The following is a 22,236-nucleotide window of genomic DNA, read 5'->3' as shown; positions in this document are numbered from 1 at the left end:
AGTAAATGTTTGTTGGAAGCTCTTGGTGCTAATTCTGCTTCTGATTGGATGAGACACAAACAGATATTCATGAAATTTACAATGTACAAAGTGAACTACATACACTTGCTATAAAAACAAAGTAGGTTTTCATCAAAAATACTACATTTTCATATCATTTTTGCTCTATTTGAGTCTGTGTGAACCAGAAAACGATTAATCGATTACTAAAATAGTTGTCGACTATTTCAATAATCGATTAGTCGTCGATTAATCGATTAGTTGTTTCAGCCCTAGTTATCACTCTCGTCTGCATCACAGGGCGCAGCTTCTTTAATTTTGGCATCATTTTTTTAAAAGACCGACAGCAATTCTTTCAACAAGAAACTTTATTTGATAAAAAAAAAAAACTTTATACACAAAACTCAAAAAACTGAGTCGCTTCACTGTACAGATCACCTTTGCAGATTCTAGTCCCAGTTGTGCTCAAGTTTTGACCCGTGAGTCCACCTCAGTGTTCTATAGTGAGAAGAGCCCACTGAAGGCGTCCTGCATGGCCCGGTGACACGCCATTGCCGTGGTGTATCCCCCTGCAGTGTCCTGGGGTAGAGCTGCTCGCACGTGGTTCAGATACCTGCAACACAGCATTGGCATTTCATGTTTTATGGAAATGATCCAAATTTGTCCGGAGTATTTGCCTGACAGTATTTGTATCGTACACTGTTTTCCCAATAGGAGTTTCTACATGATTGTGGCATGTATGACAGAACACTTGAGGTAGGATGGATGAAAAAGGTACAACAGCTCAACAATAAAGTAAATTTGGCATAAATAACATGGTCCCTCTAACAGGTAACCAGTGCAGGCCAGAGCCGTGCATCCCACTGCACTTCCTTGAGCGTAATCCGAGCCAGAGTTTATTCTTCGCTAAATCCACACCAGCGCTGTTTTCTCTGGCTCTGCAGCGGCCTCGCGAGCAGATCAGCTGAGACAGACGGACCGCAGAGCAATACGAGAACACCTTGTGCCTGAAAGCCCCTCCGACACGGCTCCATTTAAGCGTTCTCCCTGTCCTTTAGTTTTAAGTGCTTACAGATGTGTGCTGCCAAAGCCTCTTTTTCAGATTCTCAGAGCAAAGCCAAAAGTGTTTATTTTTACTCTGAAGTCACAGACAGGAAAACACTGGAGCTGCTAATTCGTGTCTCCGAAGTTGGGACGTGTTGCCCTCCTCTGAAGAGGCTCACCACATCACAAACATGTCAGGCCTGGTTCACGGCGAAGGATTTTTACTATCCATGATTTTCAGTCACGTGGCATTCTGTAATGCACAGAGTTTTCAAGATAGAATATTTTTGTTTGGAATTGCTTTTGCGTCAATGAGTTCGAGAAGTGAAAGAGTTGGGGCGCTACAGGCTGCATCGCTGCATATGACCCACTGCTGGTGGGAGGATTAAAGTTCATCAATAATTAGATGCACAATGTATTTTTTCCACAAACGTTTGCTTTGACAATATACGGACAGAACACATTTTTATTCCACAATGAGAAATCTTTCACCGCCCAAAAAGTGAAGAAAAGGAAGTAACCGCAGCAGTAGTCTATCGAGGCCTTGGGGTTACAAGATCAACTCCAGGCTTTGACAATCTGTTGTATGTCTCTCCCCCCTTGCATGTTGCTTACTGTTCTGAATAATAAAACAAAACAGACCCTCGGAAACCACATTTTTGAGCGTTTGTTGACAGTTTGCTTCCACAGAAAGAAAAAACTCCCAACACAGGTAGAAAAAGAAGTAAAGCAAAATGAAACACCTAATTTTATGTGTCACTAAATCCGCACGCACACTTCCCTCACTGACAGAAGGCTCTAACCTCTCACGAGCCAAGTCCTGAAACTTCAAAGGGAAAGAGTGAAGGGTCCTGAAGGGTCCGGCTGCTCCGGTGTAACCTAACCCCTGTGGGAGGCTTGGGAGGTGCACCGCAAAAATTCTGATCACTGCTCCGGCTATGAGACAGCAAAAGAAAGTGAAAAACCTGTGACAGATTGGTAAATGTAAATGAATAGTAGTGAATGTTGTGAGGAAGGTTTGAGACTGAAAGCTCACTCTGCGCCAATACAGAAACAGCAGTTTAAGCATTAGCCAGTGATTAATAATAACTTCATTAGGGTGCGCTGCATGGGCCCCGTCCTTCAGAGCACTTCACAGGCCTCCTCGGATGGCTTCCTGCAGCAGATGAGTGCTGCCTATTGATTATATTGTACTGTGCCTTTTTAATGGTGAAAAAAGTGGGCTATTTACAGCCTGGCTAAGTCTGCTCTTCCTGCTAATCTAATCCCCAAGCTACTCATGTGGTCATTCCTTCCAAGAAAGCTGAGAGGCCTGTGTAACCTTATACCTGCCTGCCCCAGAGGAGCGGGGCGGGAGGCGGGAGGGGAGCAGGGGTGTGTGTGAGCTGAAATCACCTTTGGGTATCATCACCGCAGAGCCACTTCTCTGTCTGGCCTCTGCTCACCCCCAACTCCGAGGTTAGCACAGTTCTGCTCCATTACTTCTGCTGCTTTGTCTTCCTGTAAGCCCATATCGGGCGGAGCAGACATGAACGCACGGGCCGCGTTGGGTACCCATCAGCCCGAAGTCACCGGGACACCTGACTGTACTTGATAGCGGTACAGTTACAGTAAGAGCAACAAAAAAAAGGCAAAAGAAAGCTTATATTGTTGTTGCGCTGAATTAGGGGAAGAAGCAGACATCTTCTGGGCTGCCCAGTAGCTTAACTAGCATTTGTGTATGAGAGATAATGAAGTATGGCAGTTAGAATATGCCCCCACAGAACCACAGGGAGGGATGCTGGATACGTTATTCACTCCACAATTACTCACACAGATTCATAACTATTAAAAGGTAAAAAGGCTATCAAGTTCTTGGTTTCAACAACTACCTTTAAAGCAGTCATGTATTAAATACAAGTATAGCTGTATTTTAAGTAAGGGTCATACATTCCATAAACATAACCTCTCTATGACCCCAGAGATGAAGTAAACATGTGATAACCGATTAATTCACAAAAACACATTTTACTGTTGTTTATGTGTATATTATTATTTTGGTTATCATTTAAAAAACATGATTTGATACCATACATACATATGGTAATAGCAACCCAGCTTCTCTTTATTTTGTAAGAGCATATTTAAAAAGCAACGTAACCTGCCTTCGAGCGCACAGTCAAGAGCTGTGAACTTTATTGGAAAAAGGGACACTATCACGCTACTATTAATACTAAATTTCAGTAGATGCTCCTAATTTTAGTCCACTTTGATGAACCTGTGTAATTGTGTGATAAAATGTACAATAGTTATACACACATCAAGTAACACACAGCTAACCCTGTTTAACCAAGGAACCGTCAGCCCGCCCCTCCTCTCCTCCTCCCTCCTTTGTTCACAGAGGCCTGAAACTCAAGCCGCTCGCGCCGGTAACATCTTTCACTCCCCTGGCCCCACCGGAGCATTAGCCGACACATGATCCAGGCCTTTTCAAAGCTCGTATTATTGGGTAAATATGGGTCACTCCGGACTGGCCCATTATGTGGCTGAGGGGGGTGTGGGTCATGAAGACATGAATGACAGTGTGACAGTCTTCGTCACCAGGGAATATGACAGGGGCTTTCCAAAAGAGTGAACCCAGAAGAATAGCTTTTGTTAGCGTTGTGTTTCTCGTCTCGCAGTGGGACGCTCTGAGGTAGAGCTGAAGCCGGCAGACATGAGCAGTTTGTGTACTGTCGCTGAAACACAGGGACTGTTCAACAATAAACACTCAAGTCCACTGTGGGATCTCCAATACTGATATTTGGACATAATGTTCCGGCCTCATATTGCTTGTAGCAGTTATTACGAATAAGCTAGAGATGAATAATAAATGTACAACATAAATGCTAACATGAAATATTCATGAAGCAAATAGCCAGGTCCAGTCAGACACTGACAGCTTCTCCATGAAGCGGTTAAGCAGCAGAAGAAGAGTGTAGTCCTCTCCAACTCCACAAGGCTGTGTCAAAACAGTGGCCTAGGCCTAACATCAGTCAGTAAAGAGATCCTGGTCTCTACTTAAGGATCCCTCACACAGCCACAGTTAAAGCCCCTCTATGTGATTGGGGTCCTAGTGCTCGAATTCAGGCCGCCTTAAATGTGACTCCAGGATATAGTTTTCACTCAGGCACATCATTTTGGCTCTGTCAAACTTGTTTGAACTATCATTTTCATATTCAGTTCATCAAATTCAATGTAAATATCTCAAATTAAACTAATGAATGACATTTCATGATGCACAGGATGTACTTTCTTTAGCACACATTCCTGAATGTATTCATAGCTTTTCCTTTCAAATGAAATCACACTTTTGTAATAGCAGTTAAATAACAAAATGAGTGGACAAAGTTTTGTGGTGGTCATTGACAGCTGTATTACAGCTGTTGGCAGCTTTCCCCATTTTCATGTGCCTCCCTGAACCAGACTATGAACATTTAGAACAAATGAAAAATAAGAAAAGGAATTCTTACACTCACTGTATAGAATCTGAATACCTCCTGCCTGTGTTTGTGGTAATTACTGTCAAAACCTTCTTCCTGGTTGGCCCTCACTGCTACTTTCGCAATGAGAAAAGCCACTTTCTCCTCTTTACATTCACATCAATGTGGCCAGAGTTGACGTGGGGAAAACCAGTGCTACATGTCCGGACATGCTGCAAATGGATCAGGAAAAAAGACGGGAAATCTGGCTTGAAGTGAGTGTTGTATGAGAACAAAAAGGCAGGCTGCCTCACAGTATTAGACGCAAACTTTTTTGAGTTGAATTCAGCTTGTCGGTCAAATGTAAAACAACTGTGAATCCTGGTCAGGCTGCTTCCAGAGCTTATACCAACGCTGAAGGGGGCAGAGCACATTTGCTCCATAACTCAAAGCCCACGCTGCTGTATCCTAAAGAGAATGTGCGGAAGTCTTCCGTTAGCCCCATGCTCCGGCAAAGGGCTTTCTGTCCTGGCCCGGGAATGACGGGGGCTGAGGGGTGCAGAGCCGCACACCTGTCAGACGATTTGTCATTATAAAGGGGTCAGGACTCAGCTGTCCACCTCCTAATCACCCGTCCTACCCGCACTGCCCCAAACCCTCTCACTCCTCAACAACACCCCACATTCCACTACGGGGTCCAGTTACACTCAGGACACCCCCACTCCCTCAGCCTGCCCCGGGACACTCTGCCCAACATGTAAACATTGCTCTATTGGTTTTTGTGGCAGTGAACCTACAATACAATAATACAGGAGATATATTAACAGACTATTACAGATTATTACAACAGACATCAAAACTAAATGTAGCTCTTCAAAATGACCCATGTATCGTTGATTGAAGCCGTATTACTGAACACTCAAAGTTGCTTTTTGCCTCATTATAACAGCAGTTAAATTGTCACAAAACATTGTTGGATTAAAAACACACCTGCAAAACTAGACATTCCCCAAATGATCAGACTTGGGCTGTAATTTGACTTAAAATGTTCCATCTCTCAGGATCTTGCATCGGACAGAATGAGTTCCCAGAGAAGGGCAGTGATCCACAGTCAGGACAGGCCCGGCTCTCACAGGTATACTATATCTGTCAACAGAACGGTCTCATCAGCACAGGCCAAAGGTCACACTGCTCCTCCAAATGGCTTCCTCTGAGACCACAACACTGTCTATTATAGCAGCAACATCACAGCACGGCGGGCCTGACCTGAGCCTCTCACAGAGCGGCTGCAGGGGGAAAGAGCAAACATGTTCAATGACCATTGTTCAGCCGTCAGAAGAGCGCTACGGTCAGAGGTTTGAGTGTGCAGATAGGGCTGAAGGATTTTTGGGGGGGAAAACTAAGTGAGATTTCTCTATTTCAATTAGATTTGTGATTTACGTTTTGGAATAAAAGATTCAATTCACGGTGCTCATTTTAAATAACTTTAGCAGCTTTAACGGTTAAGAAGAAACCAAAATACGAACTGCTGTCAGAAAGTGTTTGTGCAGCCGGGTTTAATGTGGTGCACCCTTCATCCACCTCCTTCATTCATCATCAGTCTATTATCATCTTGTGAGCTGGAAGCCCTCACAAACCTCTACCTAACCAGTGAACACTTGTTTCTAGGTCCTGCAATGCATATGTTTCACCTTATGGGGGCAGCAGAGGCTGACTGACTGACTCCACACCTCTCCAATGCAAAACAACAGACTGCAGCCACCTGAGTTGCCATTTGATGAGCCCACTCCTGCCGAGAGGAGCAGTGAACAGCACAGATGTGGGGCAGAGAGAGTGGAGTAGGTGTCAGCGCTAACCAAATGGGCCGTCAAACAAAAGCGCGGCAGATGCTGCTCAGTAAATGTCTGCTGCCACCGGGCACGCCTATAGAACAGCAGCTCACAGGTATGACACGCTCTCTCTGGGAATAAAGCGGCGCAGTGATGAAGAATAGACGGGGGGAGGAGGCGGGGGCTTCACAGGTATCAGTTACTGCAGATCCTCCAGAGGATTTCAATTAGTCACCGAGCTGGGACAAGGCCGAAGAAACCAACTCCAAAAGATCAGAGGCTGGACACTGAGAGACATAGAACTGTGTTTGATATATAAAGATAACCAAGACATGCATACACTGTAGTGTGAGCTGAGTTCCTGCGATATTTGAGAGCAGAGCTGAAGTTACTAGCACAGAATATCATTGGGACTTTTTAAACTCTAGTGAAGACGTCCACATGTACCGCTTTTACTCTACCTTTAAATCATGCTGGTGTAACTATTTTCTACAAATGATCACCGTTAAAACAGCTCGAGGGGATACACAAGGCTCAGTTCAAAGATAATGTATATTATTTTGAGCAAGAGGCTCATAATTCACCCAGTGTAGTGGGGCAGCCTGCAGCCCATGAGGAGCAGGTCCACACAGCTACATGACAGGAGTTTGTTTGCTTTCTGCAGCTACTAAGAGGGGAAAATGAGCCTGCTAATCCCCTGGTACCGGAGAGGCCGCTGCCCCAGGGTCGAAGAGCACAGGCAGTTTCTGTGTGGCGCTCACCTCTGAGGAGCACTGTACAGTCCAACAGCTCCACGCAAATACATCTGGATTCAAGTATTACAGGGACATCCCCAGAGCTGCTGCTCACCTGCTGTCAGTGCCAGCGGCCTGGTGTGCTATAGTCACAGGGAAAACAATTATCAAAGCAGAAAACAAACAAGTCAAATGGACATCTGTGGCTTCATGCCCACTGTTCTGCAGCTCCCACATGTAAAAGGCTCCAGTCAATGGCAACGCTGAGTATTCTGAGTCATACTTCAAGAGAAGATCAATATTTGCACAGATCTATGGGAGGGAAAACAATAGTGATCTTGCCTCCATAGCTCTGTCTGTTAATGGCGTGTTTACAGAGACTGAAGGATAATGGCCTGGGTGGGGGCAGGGGGAGGGAGGACCAGACAATGGCTCTGCTCTACTCAGTCTGATCCAGTTTAAGGAGTGCACACCTACAGCAGGAGAATCAGAGCTACACTGGGACTGTGGGCTGCCAACGAAGACACTTTGTAGACACAGACCCATTTGCAAGGGAAATAGTCAGACAACAGGCACACGATGAGATTGACATGAACTCTTTTGAATAAATGCAAAATCTGTAAATCTGTGGAGTGTGTCCAGCCTCCAGTCCTGACCCACAGTAAAACTCACACTGCATCACAAGCTATGCGGCTGGCCATTTTTGTTTCTGTACTTGCAAAGGTAAGGGCTTCGATAGATTATCACTTCCCTGATCAAAAGAGCGAGGCAGTAGGTGGAGTTCCTGTGAGGTCAGGCTATCTCCAGCTTATAACTCCAGCTTCGAAGCTTCATTGTTCTTGTCAGTTAGACGAGTGAGGCCCTACAACAGTCTCTGCAAGGCGCCATCACTTTGCTGCTGCAGATCTCTTTTCGTCTCTGCCTTGTGCGCTCTAGAAAATTGCTCAACGTAACCACACACTCCAAGACGGAGTGTGTGTGAGTGTTTGGCTTTGTCGGTCCCTTACCTATGCCACTTTTTAAATGAAGTTGATTAAATGTAGTGAAGAGCCATAGTCCAAACACATGTGTAAGGTCAAGTATCAGGGTTCAGGGTGACCCCCCGCCAAAGAACCGATAGTTCCTGAAACAGGCTCCGCTGAATGAGTTATAAAGAAAAGGTGAAAGCAAATAACTAGCGTACCCCGACTGGTGCCTTGTTTCTGTACAAGTACTTCCTGTGCAGAGAGGTCCATCCCCAGAGAAGAGCTCCAGACTAAACAGCACACACACAGCTGCGCCCCGAAAGAAGAGTGCTTGACTGGCGCTCCTAACAGAAAAAAAAAACTTTCCACAAATTATAGAAAACAGCGCAGAGTGGGGGAGGGAGCAAAAACACAAACTTGAAAATATTATAGACACTGGCATTTGGCAAAGCACGGAGCACAGCCTCTGTCAGAGAGATGGCCTAATTTCAGGGCAACCAGTGCCAACACAAACAACTGCTCTGGCAAGGTTTCATTGTCAGCACTTGAGGTTGGAGTTGGATTTTTGAATGGTCTGCAGCCCATTTCTCTTTCTCCAATGCGCCCCAACACCCCCCCCATCTACGTGATTTGTTCTTGTCCGGGTTCCCGGCCAGTCTTTCATCACCTACGCACTCGATGGTTCCAGTTATAAGAGTAGAAAGCAAACTGTTTCTGTGTGTGACAAGATTCTCTTTGCATCGTGTTAGGAGTTCTGCAGAATGTGCAGCTGCTGTGTCAAACATATGGCTGACTTTGTGAACACAAATAAGGACTGTGTTTACTGGAGGTTTGTTACAGTGCAGCAGGAACTCAAATCTCCATAAGTTGTGAGTTGTTCATATTTTGAGTTCTTGTTCAGGGCTTCAGCCACAGATCTCTCCAAGAAGATCCCTCCTCTTGGGCAGACCCTAATGTGGAGGAAGCAAGAAATACTGAAATCTAAACAGACTCTTTTGGGGGCCCTCTGCAGCTGTCTTTAATAGAAGGTCTTGGTTTGCTTTTTTTTGGGTCTCGCTGACACAACAGTGTGAGCCTAGGAGTGTCCCTTTTTCTGGACCAGGCCAAGGTCAGTGGAGATCAAAGACACTACGGGCCACGTGCTACAGCAGAAGCCAGAAATAAATATGGAACTATATAGGTGAGCTTGTGTGGACTGCCAAGTGACAGTAGCCATTAGCAGTCAGGAAGCTCCACTCTTCAGTCTCACCTGAAGCTCATGCCCAGGAGAATGAGCAGTGGTGCAGCTGTCGCCGGCGTCGTAACGAAGACAAACAAGCTGATCTGAAATACTCTGGTCTCCGTCAGCTCGTGCACTCACATCCACTCACACTTCTCCGCATAATGTCTTCAGAGGTCTCAGGGCTGACTCCACAGCTCTGCCTGCACTCTCTCTGCCTCACCCTCCGCGCACTGACCACATCACAGGCTACAGGGCCGCAATAACCGAGCCGTGTGTGGGTGAGAGGGGGGGGGGACATAAATGCATTCCAGGTTTAGGGGACACCGTCAGGGGCACGGGATCCCACTGAGCTTGCACGCACACAACCTCAAACTTCGCTGAATCACACAAACTGCGGACTACACGGAAGAGTCAGCAGTACGGTTCTCGCTTTACTTAACGGAGCGGTGCATCCTGGGATTTGTGGTTTGTCAATGCATAACCTGAAGCATCGCGGTGGCATGCACCGGAGGGACTGCTGTTGCTCATTTATCTCTATGGCAGAGCGAGGTCTTGCTGGACACCGAACTGCTGACACTGTGGCCCCTCAGTAACACCACGTCCCTAAACGGGCCCCCCTCTCAGAGCACAGAGCGCAGCAAAAATACCGAAATGTGTTTCATCTGCATATTGATCATACCGGTAGAAGAAGCCGGGCCTCAGCACTTCACAGAATACATCATGTAAATAAGGGACAGCAAGTGTTCGAGAAATCTCACACAATGCTTTGCCAAAACGCCATCCTGTAAACTGGGGAATTTTACATGTAAATGGTAAAAATACTATTGTGGATGAATAATCGATTCCTTTCAAGCCGGATAAAAAAGTACATCAAGGTAAAAAAGCTCCTCCTAAGCATGCTGACTGAAGCACACCGCCCTCAGCCAAAGTCAGGTCACCATCAGTGCAGGTAAAGTCGATAAGGTCTGCCAAAATGAAGGGCTCACTGTGCTTCTCCTACACAAAGATCAAAACTGAGCCAGTGGTGTGGAGTAGTAAGCTCAGCCCCCTCACTGACGGACTCAAACACATTTACAGCAGTTTTCTAGTTTGCATCAGGAAAGAACAGGAATGAAGTTGACTGGCGCTATATACTGTATGTGGCTACGACCGTTAAAAACTACGGTACAGTGCAGTATCGATAAAAAGCTTTAAGTACTATTGGTATTGAAAACTAGTAGTAATGAAAACTGATTCTAAAAAAGGGCCTTTAGAATATAGTTCTGATGCGTAATGGGTTGTCCCAGATATTACAAACAAATACCTACCTCTTTAAGTTTCTGTGCACAAAAACATACAAGACTGACACATGGTTCAGTGATTGAGCTTTGGCACATATGCAAACCACGCCTCTTTAGCTTCACGCGTTTGAAGCTGATGAATTTCACAATCACTGTAAATCATCTTGATATGGATTATCTAATCTAATTTTGGTCAACTAAGATTAAAATAATGGCTGATAGTGCAGCTTAGTGAAGTAAATCATTAGTAAATTAAAACCGTGTGTTTGTGTGTGAGGTGCTGTTGCATGTGCGTACCCCAGTCTGCCCAGCTGCCCCAGGTCGGGGGCAGGCGGTCCATACGTGTCCATCTTCAGGGGCCTGTACTGGTATAAGACTTCTTCAATCCTTGGGATCGGCACGAGAGACACCGTCTGGTTCTAAACAAAGGGACAACAGAAAAACACAACAGTCAGAACCCAACCCAGTCCGAATGCTACGGCAGAGACCCACAGAGAAGGAAAATTATATTATATATATAATTATCATCAAGTACATTTTATTATGACCCGCCACCACACATGGACGGACCGGTTTTGTCGGAGTGTGAAGACAAAGAACAATGACAGAGCATGTTGTCAGTGGTCTCTCTGAGCAACACCTGCACATGACCTGAATGTAAGATCACCAGCTTCAACTTACAACCGTTACACAACTATTGCACAACTAAAGTGTAGAGCATGAAAAACCTTCATGGTTGTCCCAGCTACATTAACTGACAACAAATACTGGTTTTGCTCTAGTCTTTAAAAAAATAAAAATAATAAAAATATAATATGATCATGTTAAGCAGCTAAACATTTAAAATATGGTTTAGTAATGTGTACAATCTAAATAGTTGTCATGGTTATTTGATTTGCCCAGTTTAGATATTTTAACAACTAGAGTGGAAAGTAATAGAACCAAACCACAAACATCTGTAGTACGTGTACGCTTTACACATTTTCCTTGACTTAATAAGGAAAAAGGTAGAAACACTGCATGAGTCATCACTAGTATCACAGACTGGCCACACATTTTAAAGTAGTGTCCCACTGCTGACAGTTTAACTCCTCTGTGAGAGACACGAAGCGCAGCTACTGCTCAGCCAATACAAACATCTGCTTCCCTCATCATGGAGCCCCAGCACAGACAGCATCATCACTGCTTTCATCTGCACTGCTATTTAACAGTCTGACCATGCCCCTGTGACACATGAATGAAGCCCCTGAGACCAGAGGTCTTTAGATGATACGAAGAAGGCAAGAAAGACTCGGAAAATCATTATTATCATTGGTTATAGTAGAAGGTAAATACAATATTATTACAGGGGTTACAGAGTAGTCTCAAAAATGACAAAGCTTTACTGGTTCCACACAGGCTTCTGGAGATGTGTGCATTATATATTCTAATGTCCACAGATGAAATTTAATGAACTGCTCACATCTTCAAGGGTGGATCACTGAACTGGGCAAAACAAGCACAAGCATCAGTGCTGTATTGTCCTCCAACAGGGCAACTCAGCAGAACACGCCAAGGTCTTTAGGAAGCCACCATCAGCACCTTTCACCACTGACAAACCTGAACAAGTTCTAGCTATGGGCTTTAGAGGGCAGTGCCCTCTGTTCTGGTGCTGCCTGTGCTTCTGTGAGGATAAAGGGCTTTGGACTGCATACAGGCGGAGAGCAGCAAGTAGCAAGTGTAAACGCGAGTGCCCACCCCCTGCCTCACAGGTTTAAATATATCCCCTGGACCAGAGGCAGCTGCCCTGCACAAAGCCTCTAAAGCTGAAAAGTCCGCCTTCCTCTGGGCTGGGCGTCACTGGCCAGACGGGCCAGGGGCAGAGGTGTGAATGCCCACATGTGCTAGTGCCAATCAGACCTCACAATCCACCCCTTAAATGACCCACTCCTTGAGCTCCCACTTTACTACCTTCCACAGGCGTTCAGCACACGCACTGATTATTCACTCATTTCTCCATTCAGTACAAAGAACGCTTTATTGTCACATTCTCTTGATGAAAGAACATTGTGGACTGGGGGTATGAAGACACATAGGCAGAACAGGTTAGACCAGTCTGTGGCGAACAGCAAAATAGTGCCTAGCTGAGCCTGATTGGTGCTTGAGTGAGCTAAGGTCACACAGCGGAGGGCAACTCACCTGAACCAAATAGGCCTGAGCAAACATCCTCTTCTCATGTGTTTTCAGTGGCGGTCAAATACCACAGTCAGAGCGTAGCATGCAGTAAAGACAGGGAGAACCCAGCTTCATTAGGCTCCATTTCTATGTTTAGATCAAACTTTCCACCCCCATGTGGCCTGTGCGAGCTGGACTTTGTTTATGTGTGCGAGTGCCCACATTAGATCACTGTAGCCTCGTCAGGTATGTCAGCTGCTCTGTCGTTCAGAAACAAGAACTGTCCCTCAGACATGCTACTTGTTAAAACTCTTACCCGTGATCGCACTGAGGACAAAGGCATCAGGAGCGACTCACACAAAGCCCATCCAAAAGCTGTGTTTGATCTAAATAGTGAACATAAAGTAAAGTCCCGGTGCCTGGCATCTGCTGCATAGCCTGTTTGAACAGTGTATATAACCTGCCTCAGTTCACAGGCCCTTTCATTTCCACGGATGTCTTTTGAAGGAGGGAAAAAACACTTTATTCTTCAAAAGAATAAAATGTCTGGATGTGTGCAGCCGTAGCACTGTCTATGCTTGCACTCATGTGTGTCTGGCTTCACGCAACACAGCATCTACAAAGTGAGGGATTAGTGAGTGATTTTAGACCATTCCTGGGGCAAGACCAGGCCCATCCCACTTCACATCACACCTGGAAAAAGACCACTTTCCTTTAGGATTAGTAAACCTCCTCGAGGCACCTCACGCACCCTTATTAGCCTTATGGATAGCCATCCCTGCACATCCATGGAACCTCTCACATCGCGGTAAACAACCGGACACCGCACGGCCCCATGAGGTCAGGCTGTATTTAAAGACGGAGGTATTGAGAAACTGTGACACTGAAAACAGGCTGCAGATATGTGGTGGCACTGTGCAGGGCTTACCTTGGCCCCGGGTGAAGCAGCTGCCCGAGGGGGGGGCTGGGGGCGGACTCACCACAGGGCAGATCCACAGAGGTCAAGCATCAGCCCGTGTGCATTCATCACTGTCATGGTTAAAGTCCTTCCACATTTGCCCAGAGAACATACACACTTTCCAAACGGCTCCACACAAACATACAACAATCTAAAGACTCGGTATGTCGTTGCAATATAGTGAGTGTGTCATGATGAAAGACACTGCCCGGCCAATAAAGGAACTGTTGACGTGTCCCTGAATCAGTCTCAGAAGAAAAGAACAGCCTTATCCGATAACAGTCTTGAACAAAGCAATTACTATATTACGTTGCAACATTTTACAAAATCATTATGACAGTGTCGTCCACATTGTGTCAAAACAAGACTTCTTTTGTGGCTCTTAGGGTATTTTTGATCCATTTCTCTTGCCTGTTTTTTCTTGGAGTTGTATAAAACATTATACATTATAAAAAACGTTTTAGTGGTCCTAGCCATAGTGACAGTGAAAATAAAGGTTGTAACTTTAGTAGAAATGTTTATTTTTGACAAAACGTGCAAAGAAAATCCAGGTGTATTCAGTTTGACCTGCCTTTGACATGGATTTGTAGGACTTTTCAACTCAGCTTCCATGTTAGGCTCATTTCAAAGCTTGGCAAAAGTAGATTTCAAAACAAAACACGGTAAGTCTCGATCATTTACGGTTCCAAATGTGTTGTTCGTATCCTCAGTCATGCACTGGGTTTATGGGGTACAACTAAACAAAAAACAGTTTGTCTCTTACAGTTCCGACTTGGTGAGATAAAGCCTGCAGCATAAAAAATGAGGCCTAGGAATGCCAAAAATATCACATCAATGTTGCCTCACGTAATATGGCAATAACGATATATTGCACAGCCCTAATGACTAGTATTGTGACTCAGATTTGGAGAAGATTTGAGTGGCTTTGGTTTAAAGCAGAACAAAGTATTGCAACGATTAAATGATTAGCTTTAATCTTGAGGACAGATTTACCACAAACACTGCAAATGTAAAAAACGACTGGTAATAGCTTTTCAAACTGCAAAGTCTACATTCACGGGTAGAAAAACTCGAAAACTTAATGACCAATAGACCACAGCTCAGTGAATTCATCCCAACAATCCCCCGGAATGTGCTGCTCTGTTCAGGAACCTCCCCAAGTCAAACACAAGTAACTCAGCTCTGGAGTCTGCACTGAGGAACGTCCAGAGCCGCAGTTCCCCGACAGCGGCACAGCTTTCCCAGCACGAGCTCAGTGCAAAGACAGAGGAAAGAAGCAGAGTGGGCCAAAAGCCACACTATCAAAGTGTTCCTTTGCATCAGCGCCACAGAGCAGCACCCACCACAAGACTTCACTACTTTCCATCTGCGACATCTGCCTCCAGACAAACAAGCTATAGAGCAGTAGCTTCAGCTTTTAAACTCAGAACTTGATGTCTATATAGTCTCTGTATTACAGTCACATGTAAGCATTACAGAACAAATACCATTTTCCTAAGCTTTTTGTATTTTATAGATTGATATAAGATAAGATAAGATAAGATAAACCTTTATTGATCTCACAAAGGAATATGATTGTTTTCCTTCTGGTATTCTCACCTGATCAACCTTTTTAGTATGAAATACAGATTGTTGCGCTGTTGTGATGATTCACACTTTAAACTGCATCACATTGTTATGGTGCATGACCTTAACGTGGCTGCATTAATGATGACTCTTCCAAACAAACTTGGCTCCGGCCCAACGATTTCATTTTAAAATTGGTTCAAACTGGTTTTGTGAAATAAGACCTCAGTCTTCAGTTTGGTCTGATTCACAAAAGTGGAATCAGGCCAATACGGCAATAGCCTTAAGGCCAAACCACAACAGTTCCTAATGTTTACCATATAAGATTGTCTGTTTTTATTGATTGATTGAAAGCACAGCTCTGTGGCAGCAGCAGTTAGTTGATTTGAACATGCAGAGCCGTGTGGCAGGACCTCACCTGTTGGATCCCTGTTGAGAAGAGGCTGGTAGGTTTGACGCTCTGTTTCTGCTGTTCGATCTCAGTCTCCAGCTGGGCAGAGCGGGCCTTGTGCTTCGCCAGTAAGATGGTGGCAGGAAGCTGAGACTGCTCCTGCAATCAAAGGTTTAAGAGACTCACTTTCCACGTTGGTACATTTGAACGAGTCATTTAAGGCACCGGACATAAATGTGAACCTTATTAAAAAAAAACCTGAGCAACAGTGTCTTCACATGCAGTGAACTCGAGGTCGACTGTGTGGAGCGCTGCCAGCTCCGAGGACCAAAGACTGACAACAAATCCAGGACAGAGTTTACATGCTGTAAACGTTGTCTAGATTTGAACAACTTCCTTGTACCGTGACAGTGTCTTTAAATGCTACAGGGCTACATGTCACTGTTGTCACCTTTTCTGTTCATCCTAAAATCATATTGTGAGGTATTTGAAGAGTTGAGTATCAATAAAAAAGCCACAGTGGATGTGTTTTGGAACCACAGGGAAGTACAGATGACAGAGCTCACGGGAGACCCCCTGAGGGGCGACAGTCAACAGCCCTTTGCCTTAAACAAACAAACACCGGGCTTAGCCTCTGTCTGTGAAGCCTGTCAGCAGCCCACTCCCCAGGAGCAATTATAGCCAAACACCACAGCTCAACACAATGGAGCCAACAGCCTCTGAAATCAGAGAGAGGACAATGGAGGAGCAGCACAATGAGCTGTAATAAGCTCTTAATGAACACGGGCGGACGGAGCACTACAGTCACTCTCCTGACACCTGTCGCCTGTAGCTCAGTGTGGAGCAGAGTGCGACTCACCAGCTCATCCAGCAGGGCCTGCTTGTTCTTCCTCTTGGCCTGCAGCTGCCTTTGCTCCTCCTGCAGAACATCCAGTCTGCGCTGCTCATTCCCCTGTTGTTCCAGGAGTAGCAGCTCCTCCAGCTCCTCCTGCTCTCGAGTCTGTGCAGTCACACACATACAGATTAGACCTGACACAACACTTTACAACATTTACAACTGTACTGACCAGCTTGGCCTTGTTCCTCTGGATGACATCTCGGTTCTCCTTCTGGTACTGTTCCATCCTCAACTTGGTGTTCTCCACATCAATATTATTTGTTAAGTTGAACACTGACAATGACAGAATAAAGAAGGGTTATCTTAAACATTGCCTTGTAAAGGATTCAAACCAGGTCAGCTCAAACCACAGACAGATTGTGTCCAAAAGAGCTTCAGCTCCAAAACTAACATATTCTTTCTGAAGAGTGTGGTCACGATGTGAGGATTTTAATGTGGAAATGAAAAGCTGCCACAGTAAATGCTAACAATGAATGAGAGTGTGAATGGGTCACTGGTTCCTAGTAGAAAAGCGCTGTACAAGTTGAGCCCATTTACCATTTATTACTCTGTGATAGATAACCAGGTCATTCTTTTCATTCTCCACTGTTCATTTGCACTGTATTATATTTTTTCTGTTCTATCTTGAATTATGAATTTCATTATTATGTAATATTGTTTTATCCTTGTGGCTCAATAAGGTTTGTCAGTAAGTAAAAAACTGTTGTGTGCAGGGGAAACCTTTGGGACATACCTATATCCTCGACTTGCTCCAGATAATCGTTATATACTCGTAGGCTGGGGAAGTCAAAATCTCTCTTATTGTATCTGTGAGGACAGAAGTATAAAACCATAAGGAGAAAAATGTACACAGACATTAATAATCCCCATTAAATCAACCATTTTATAACAGCATGTCTGCCTGCTGCCCAACAGACACACATTAGATGTCAATTAAGAAGCTATTAAAGGGCAGATGAGAGCCAGGCGGGGAGGGGCAGAGGAGTAAAAACCTGGCAGGGAAAGAGCCTACCCATTTGAGCCCCCCCGGGGAGACTCATTGTCTACAAAACAAACACAGTAATGAGAAAGACAAAGGTGGCTTAAGAAGAGGGAGGGTGCGTGGGATCACGCATACGCCCGGCCCCACCCACAGCCCGCACACGTACATCTTGAGAACTTTTTTACGGATCTCCACTTCTTTGTCTACGGCCGGGTCCTCGAAGAGCTGCACGCGGAAGTTGCTCTTCCTCAGGGGCGTGTCGCACTGCACGCAGTTCCCCGAGCCGCGCACAAACAGCATCTCCACACAGTTCTCGCATCTGCACAGACAAAGACAATGGTTTCAGGTGATAGGCTTGCACCTCTAGCAGCTAAACCTCATTTCAGTGGAGAGTTTAAGGAGAGGAGCCTGGAGGAGGAGAGGACGCAGTGGGTGCTAATGGGCTGAGTGCTCGCAGAGGGTTGGGGTTATGATTGGAATGTCGATTATGCTGCTGCCGCTCTCAGACAGAAGGAAATTAGTCTGACACCACATCAGCAGTGTCTATGTCCTTGTTGTAAGATTTATAATTCTAGCCCAGAAAAACGCAAACCAACAGACCCAAGCATTAGGATCAACTTGAATTGTCACTGACCAGTTGAAAGAAGGAAATGCACGTAGCAGCATTTTTACAACTGACGCTGACTTGAGTTGGTGACATGAAAGAACCAGTAAAATAATTTGTTTGCCAGAAAGATGACTTATAAGAGAAGAATGTGCACCATATTTATTATAATGGCGTTAGCAGGCACTCAAGCAGCTAGTTCAGCTTATGGCTAAATCGCATCTTTTCTGGCGACAAAGATTTAAGAAGAGTTGGTATGTCAAAGGCCCGAAGCACAGTCATCAATCACCTGTGCTGTATACAGGTGTGTTTACCCATCATGGTGCTCCTGAAGCTCCCTGATGGGCCTGGCCTGAAGAAACGTTTGCACAGGGACCGCTTTATTTCCACACGAGTTCCTTCCTGTTCCTGAGTCGCTACTATCTACAGAGAAGAAGACCTCTGCTTTGAAGGCCAGTGTTGTGTTATTAAATATACACCACTTTAATCAGGCCTTTCAAAGAAGTCGTCCAACAGGCTATTTCACTTCATAAGCAGAATTCTCTGTTTGTAAAAGGGAAAAGTGCAGACCTATGCACTCTAGTTATTTATGCAAAACGTCTCAGATAAGGGTCAATGAAACAATTCAAAACATTGCTCCAAGCCTAGCCTGTTGAAAATGGTTGATTATAATAAACATGGCAACAACTGTGCCAGCAGTGTCCAGTTGGTGCAGCATGAGGAGCTGCAGGAGGCAGATGTTCACATTGGCCTCAGGCAGGAGCACAGATCAGCCATATGGAGGTAGACAGGGGGATCCAGCTTGTTTCCACAGGCCCACAATGAGCCCATTCATCAGGACAGGACAAGGCGCGGGGTGTAGCTTGCCCCTTGCCCCATAAATGGACCACACAACACAAGTCTCATAGGGGAAATCCTGTGCACTACAGAGCAAAGTACAGATCCCCTAAAAGGCGGGGAGGAGACTGGTGGTCTTTCTTGTGAAGCGTGGACTCTCCACATGACAAACAGGCCTCAGTACTGTCCCAGGCTCAGGGTGCGCCTCTCTCACCTGTCCCACTGTATCTGTCCCATCTGCAGCTGTCAGCAGCTCCCATAGAGTGTGGAGGAGGGCTGCTTTACCAAATAGAAGTGTCCCATCCACAGATCTGTACTCACCTGTTTGCACTACAATCCTGCTCAGTTTAGCACAACATGCAGCATTTACACACAAACACCGCCATGTCAATGCAACGCTGCCCAACTGTACTATATATATATAATAACTCGTTTGTGGATGAAACAATTGCTCACACTGCACACCCACAACATTCTTCAAAGCTTGAACTATTGGTATGTTTTTGTTTCCGACCAAAAAAAGATGGTCTGATGCTCATTTCAGTGGCCAGTTGCTTCCATGGAAAATGAGATGGAACAGGAAAGGAGGAAATTATTATTATAAGATAGTTTCTAAAGTTTATACATAAGGTAAATGATCTCGCCAAATACATGCATTTTATGCAAAGAAGCAGAAAATCCCTGATACATTTCCAGCAATGTTCCAGAAACTTTCAATGGGAACTTTTGGAATTTTCAGGTTTCTCTGTGCCTGACACAGAGCTGCATTACAGAAGGGCCTAAACTATAGACTCCTAAAACAATATTGTAATCCTGCAAACACTTGGTTAATATGCAAGATGGATTCAAACATGGAATAAGTCTTTTCCATTTCCAAAAGCTCTTCTTCGTATCGGCAACAAACCTACGCAAAACACTGTCTTCTTCAAACCCTGGAGTCAGACATGAATTATCGATCAAATCAGATTCTTATCCTTCAGTTGTGTTAATTAATTCCCTGTTCATTCCAATCAATTCTCATATATTCTTGTTAATTCCAACCCTAGTTTAATAAAACCATACATTTTGTTCATCAAATTTGAAGTAAAAAAACAATTTCATAAAATGACAAACCGAAATCCAATGACTTTAGCTTATTATTATTTATAGTGTTTATGATCTTATGTGCAGCACTTTGGAAACGTTTTGTTTAAATGTGCTATACAAATAAAGTGGATTGGATTGGATAATTCGATTAAGGAGTCATTTTTATGACAAAAACATATGGGAATGAACACGTTTGCTCTGGACCTTCACTCTTTTCTCACATGTGCCGTTAACAAGTGTCTTCTGCACAAACAGATTTACATTATTTTGTAATTTAGTTGTTTATTTGTTTATTAGTCCATACAGTGCACGTTTACAAACACAAGAGACCATGCATGTAAACAGCCACGCCAGATTAGGACCATGAGCGAACATCCCCTTGTTGTCCCAGAGGGGACCCCATTGTACATGTTCTTGTTGTATTGTACATGTTTGTTGTGATAGGTGAAGGTTAAGCAGTTAATGCACAAACTCCACACAGAAAGGTCCAAAGGGGCCGAGGAATCAAAGCAATGAAAGAGCAGTCACCGCTGCAGCACTGAGTCATGCAGCACTTTCCTTCTACTTTCTACCCTTGTGTTTCTCCACACTCGTGCAATGCAGTGTTCACAACGGGTGACTGAACGTGACAAACCAGTCCATCTCTAAATTAACGATACTGCCATTTTCTTCACCATCTTTACTGAGAAACAGAATAAGGTAAGGTTGGGCATGGAGAGCATGCATAGGCTCAGCGATTGCACCCGTGACCCATGTGTCAGCATCTCATCATACCAAATACTTAACTGTGTTCACACAGTATTCGAGATGTTTTATTGAATGGTGGGAACATTTTTCCAGGCATGAAGGGCTGTTTATATACAGCGCAGATCTTTTTACAGAAGCAATGCTCCGTTTGTGAACATTGCTTTGACCTGCCATAGAACTATTATTATCTGTTTCATACATTTGTGTTGCCCACCAAAGCCTCGGACGTGACGACATGGCGATCACTCCTATAAAGCGCGGATGTTCTGCAATATTATTTACTAATTAAAATGACAATAAAACACAACATCCTCAAAGTGGAAGCCTAGTTTAGGTTTGGAGCCTATAAGACAGGCAGAGATGCACCAGACAATAAGTGGCTCCGGGTCTAGTTTTGGAATAGCTAAGTGGTGACTGATGGTCATTAAGATTGACCTCACGTTGAAATTGTCTGAAAGAATTGCATAAAAAGTAAATTCTGTGACAGTGCAAAGCCAAGGTGACCGGCCAGGACATCCCTCCAAAACGCATGATGGGTGCAGAATCGTTTTCTCAGTGTGGGCTGTATCCAGACAGAGGTGTGAGATACGAGCGCTATGACCTGATGACAAAGCACCAGCGCTTCACACAGGACAGTGGAGGGGCACAGGGCGCACACAGACCGTGTCCTCTATGGACTCCATAAGGGCAAATGTTGACAGCGTCCAGTATGCAGCTGCAGCCCATCTTACAGCTGCTAAAGACTGCAGGCAGATGAACAACTCAAGTCTCCCTGTGTCTTCAATCAGAGCTGATGATAAACAATTGGAGACAGTTGTAAGGATTTTACTTCACTTATATTGACTGGGTAGTTCTGTGAGTCATAAAACAAAACGGTCCTTTAGCTACTCCTAACGCAAGTTCATGCTAAAAAGGAAAATAATCTGTATATTAACAAAGATCTTGCTTGGATCCATCGTTTATTTAATTCGAAAGGGTTGATGGTAATGTAGAAGCACGGGTAGCAGTCACAGAGCCAGTAACATGGAGACAGAGAGACGGTGGTGACTCACAGTGTGTGTCCACAGACGTTCACCATCAGCTTCAGAGACGGGTTTCTGTACTTCGTTGTTTTGCACCTTGGACATCCCTGGTCGTCCATGTCTCCGGTGCCAACACACAAACTTCAGAATGAATATTTGTGGTCATGCAGTAGTAAATTATGATGGATGTCAGAGATGTTGTTGCTGCCCGTTCGCCTCTACTTCCGGATGAGCGTGTCACACAATGCGGTCCGGGTAGAAACACTAATTGATGCAAGAGTTCCTATGTAAGACTCGGAGTGAGAGCGACTGAGCGCGCGCCACACAATATATTACTTTCAAATCACTTACGCAAACAGAAAAAGACCAAGAATCAGAATGGGTTTCTATCAATGGACTACACAGAATATGGCCAGGCCTGTAGCCAAGATGGAGGCTAGTCATACAAAAATATATAATAATCGGCTAATTAAATAA

The 22,236-nt window shown here is 44.7% G+C and overlaps 1 protein-coding gene across 1 annotated transcript; it reads right to left on the bottom strand.

Annotated features, from left to right (window-relative positions):
• Positions 1-385: 385 nt before the first annotated feature.
• Positions 386-21,989, bottom strand: mnat1 (MNAT1 component of CDK activating kinase). Its single transcript, XM_079573735.1, has 8 exons — positions 21,790-21,989; positions 17,630-17,782; positions 17,215-17,288; positions 16,651-16,754; positions 16,443-16,583; positions 15,611-15,742; positions 10,812-10,933; positions 386-613 (listed from the first exon to the last, which is right to left on the bottom strand). The coding sequence occupies exons 1-8, from the start codon at positions 21,876-21,878 to the stop codon at positions 499-501; spliced, it is 930 nt and encodes a 309-aa protein (XP_079429861.1). The 5' UTR covers positions 21,879-21,989; the 3' UTR covers positions 386-498.
• Between the last annotated feature and the right edge of the window lie 247 nt (positions 21,990-22,236).

The sequence above is a fragment of the Gobius niger genome, assembly GCF_951799975.1.
Source record: "Gobius niger genome assembly, chromosome: 16".
Taxonomy (NCBI): Eukaryota; Metazoa; Chordata; class Actinopteri; order Gobiiformes; family Gobiidae; genus Gobius; species Gobius niger.
The sequence above is the reverse complement of the archived record's forward strand: the minus strand, read 5'-3'. Positions and strand labels throughout refer to the sequence as shown.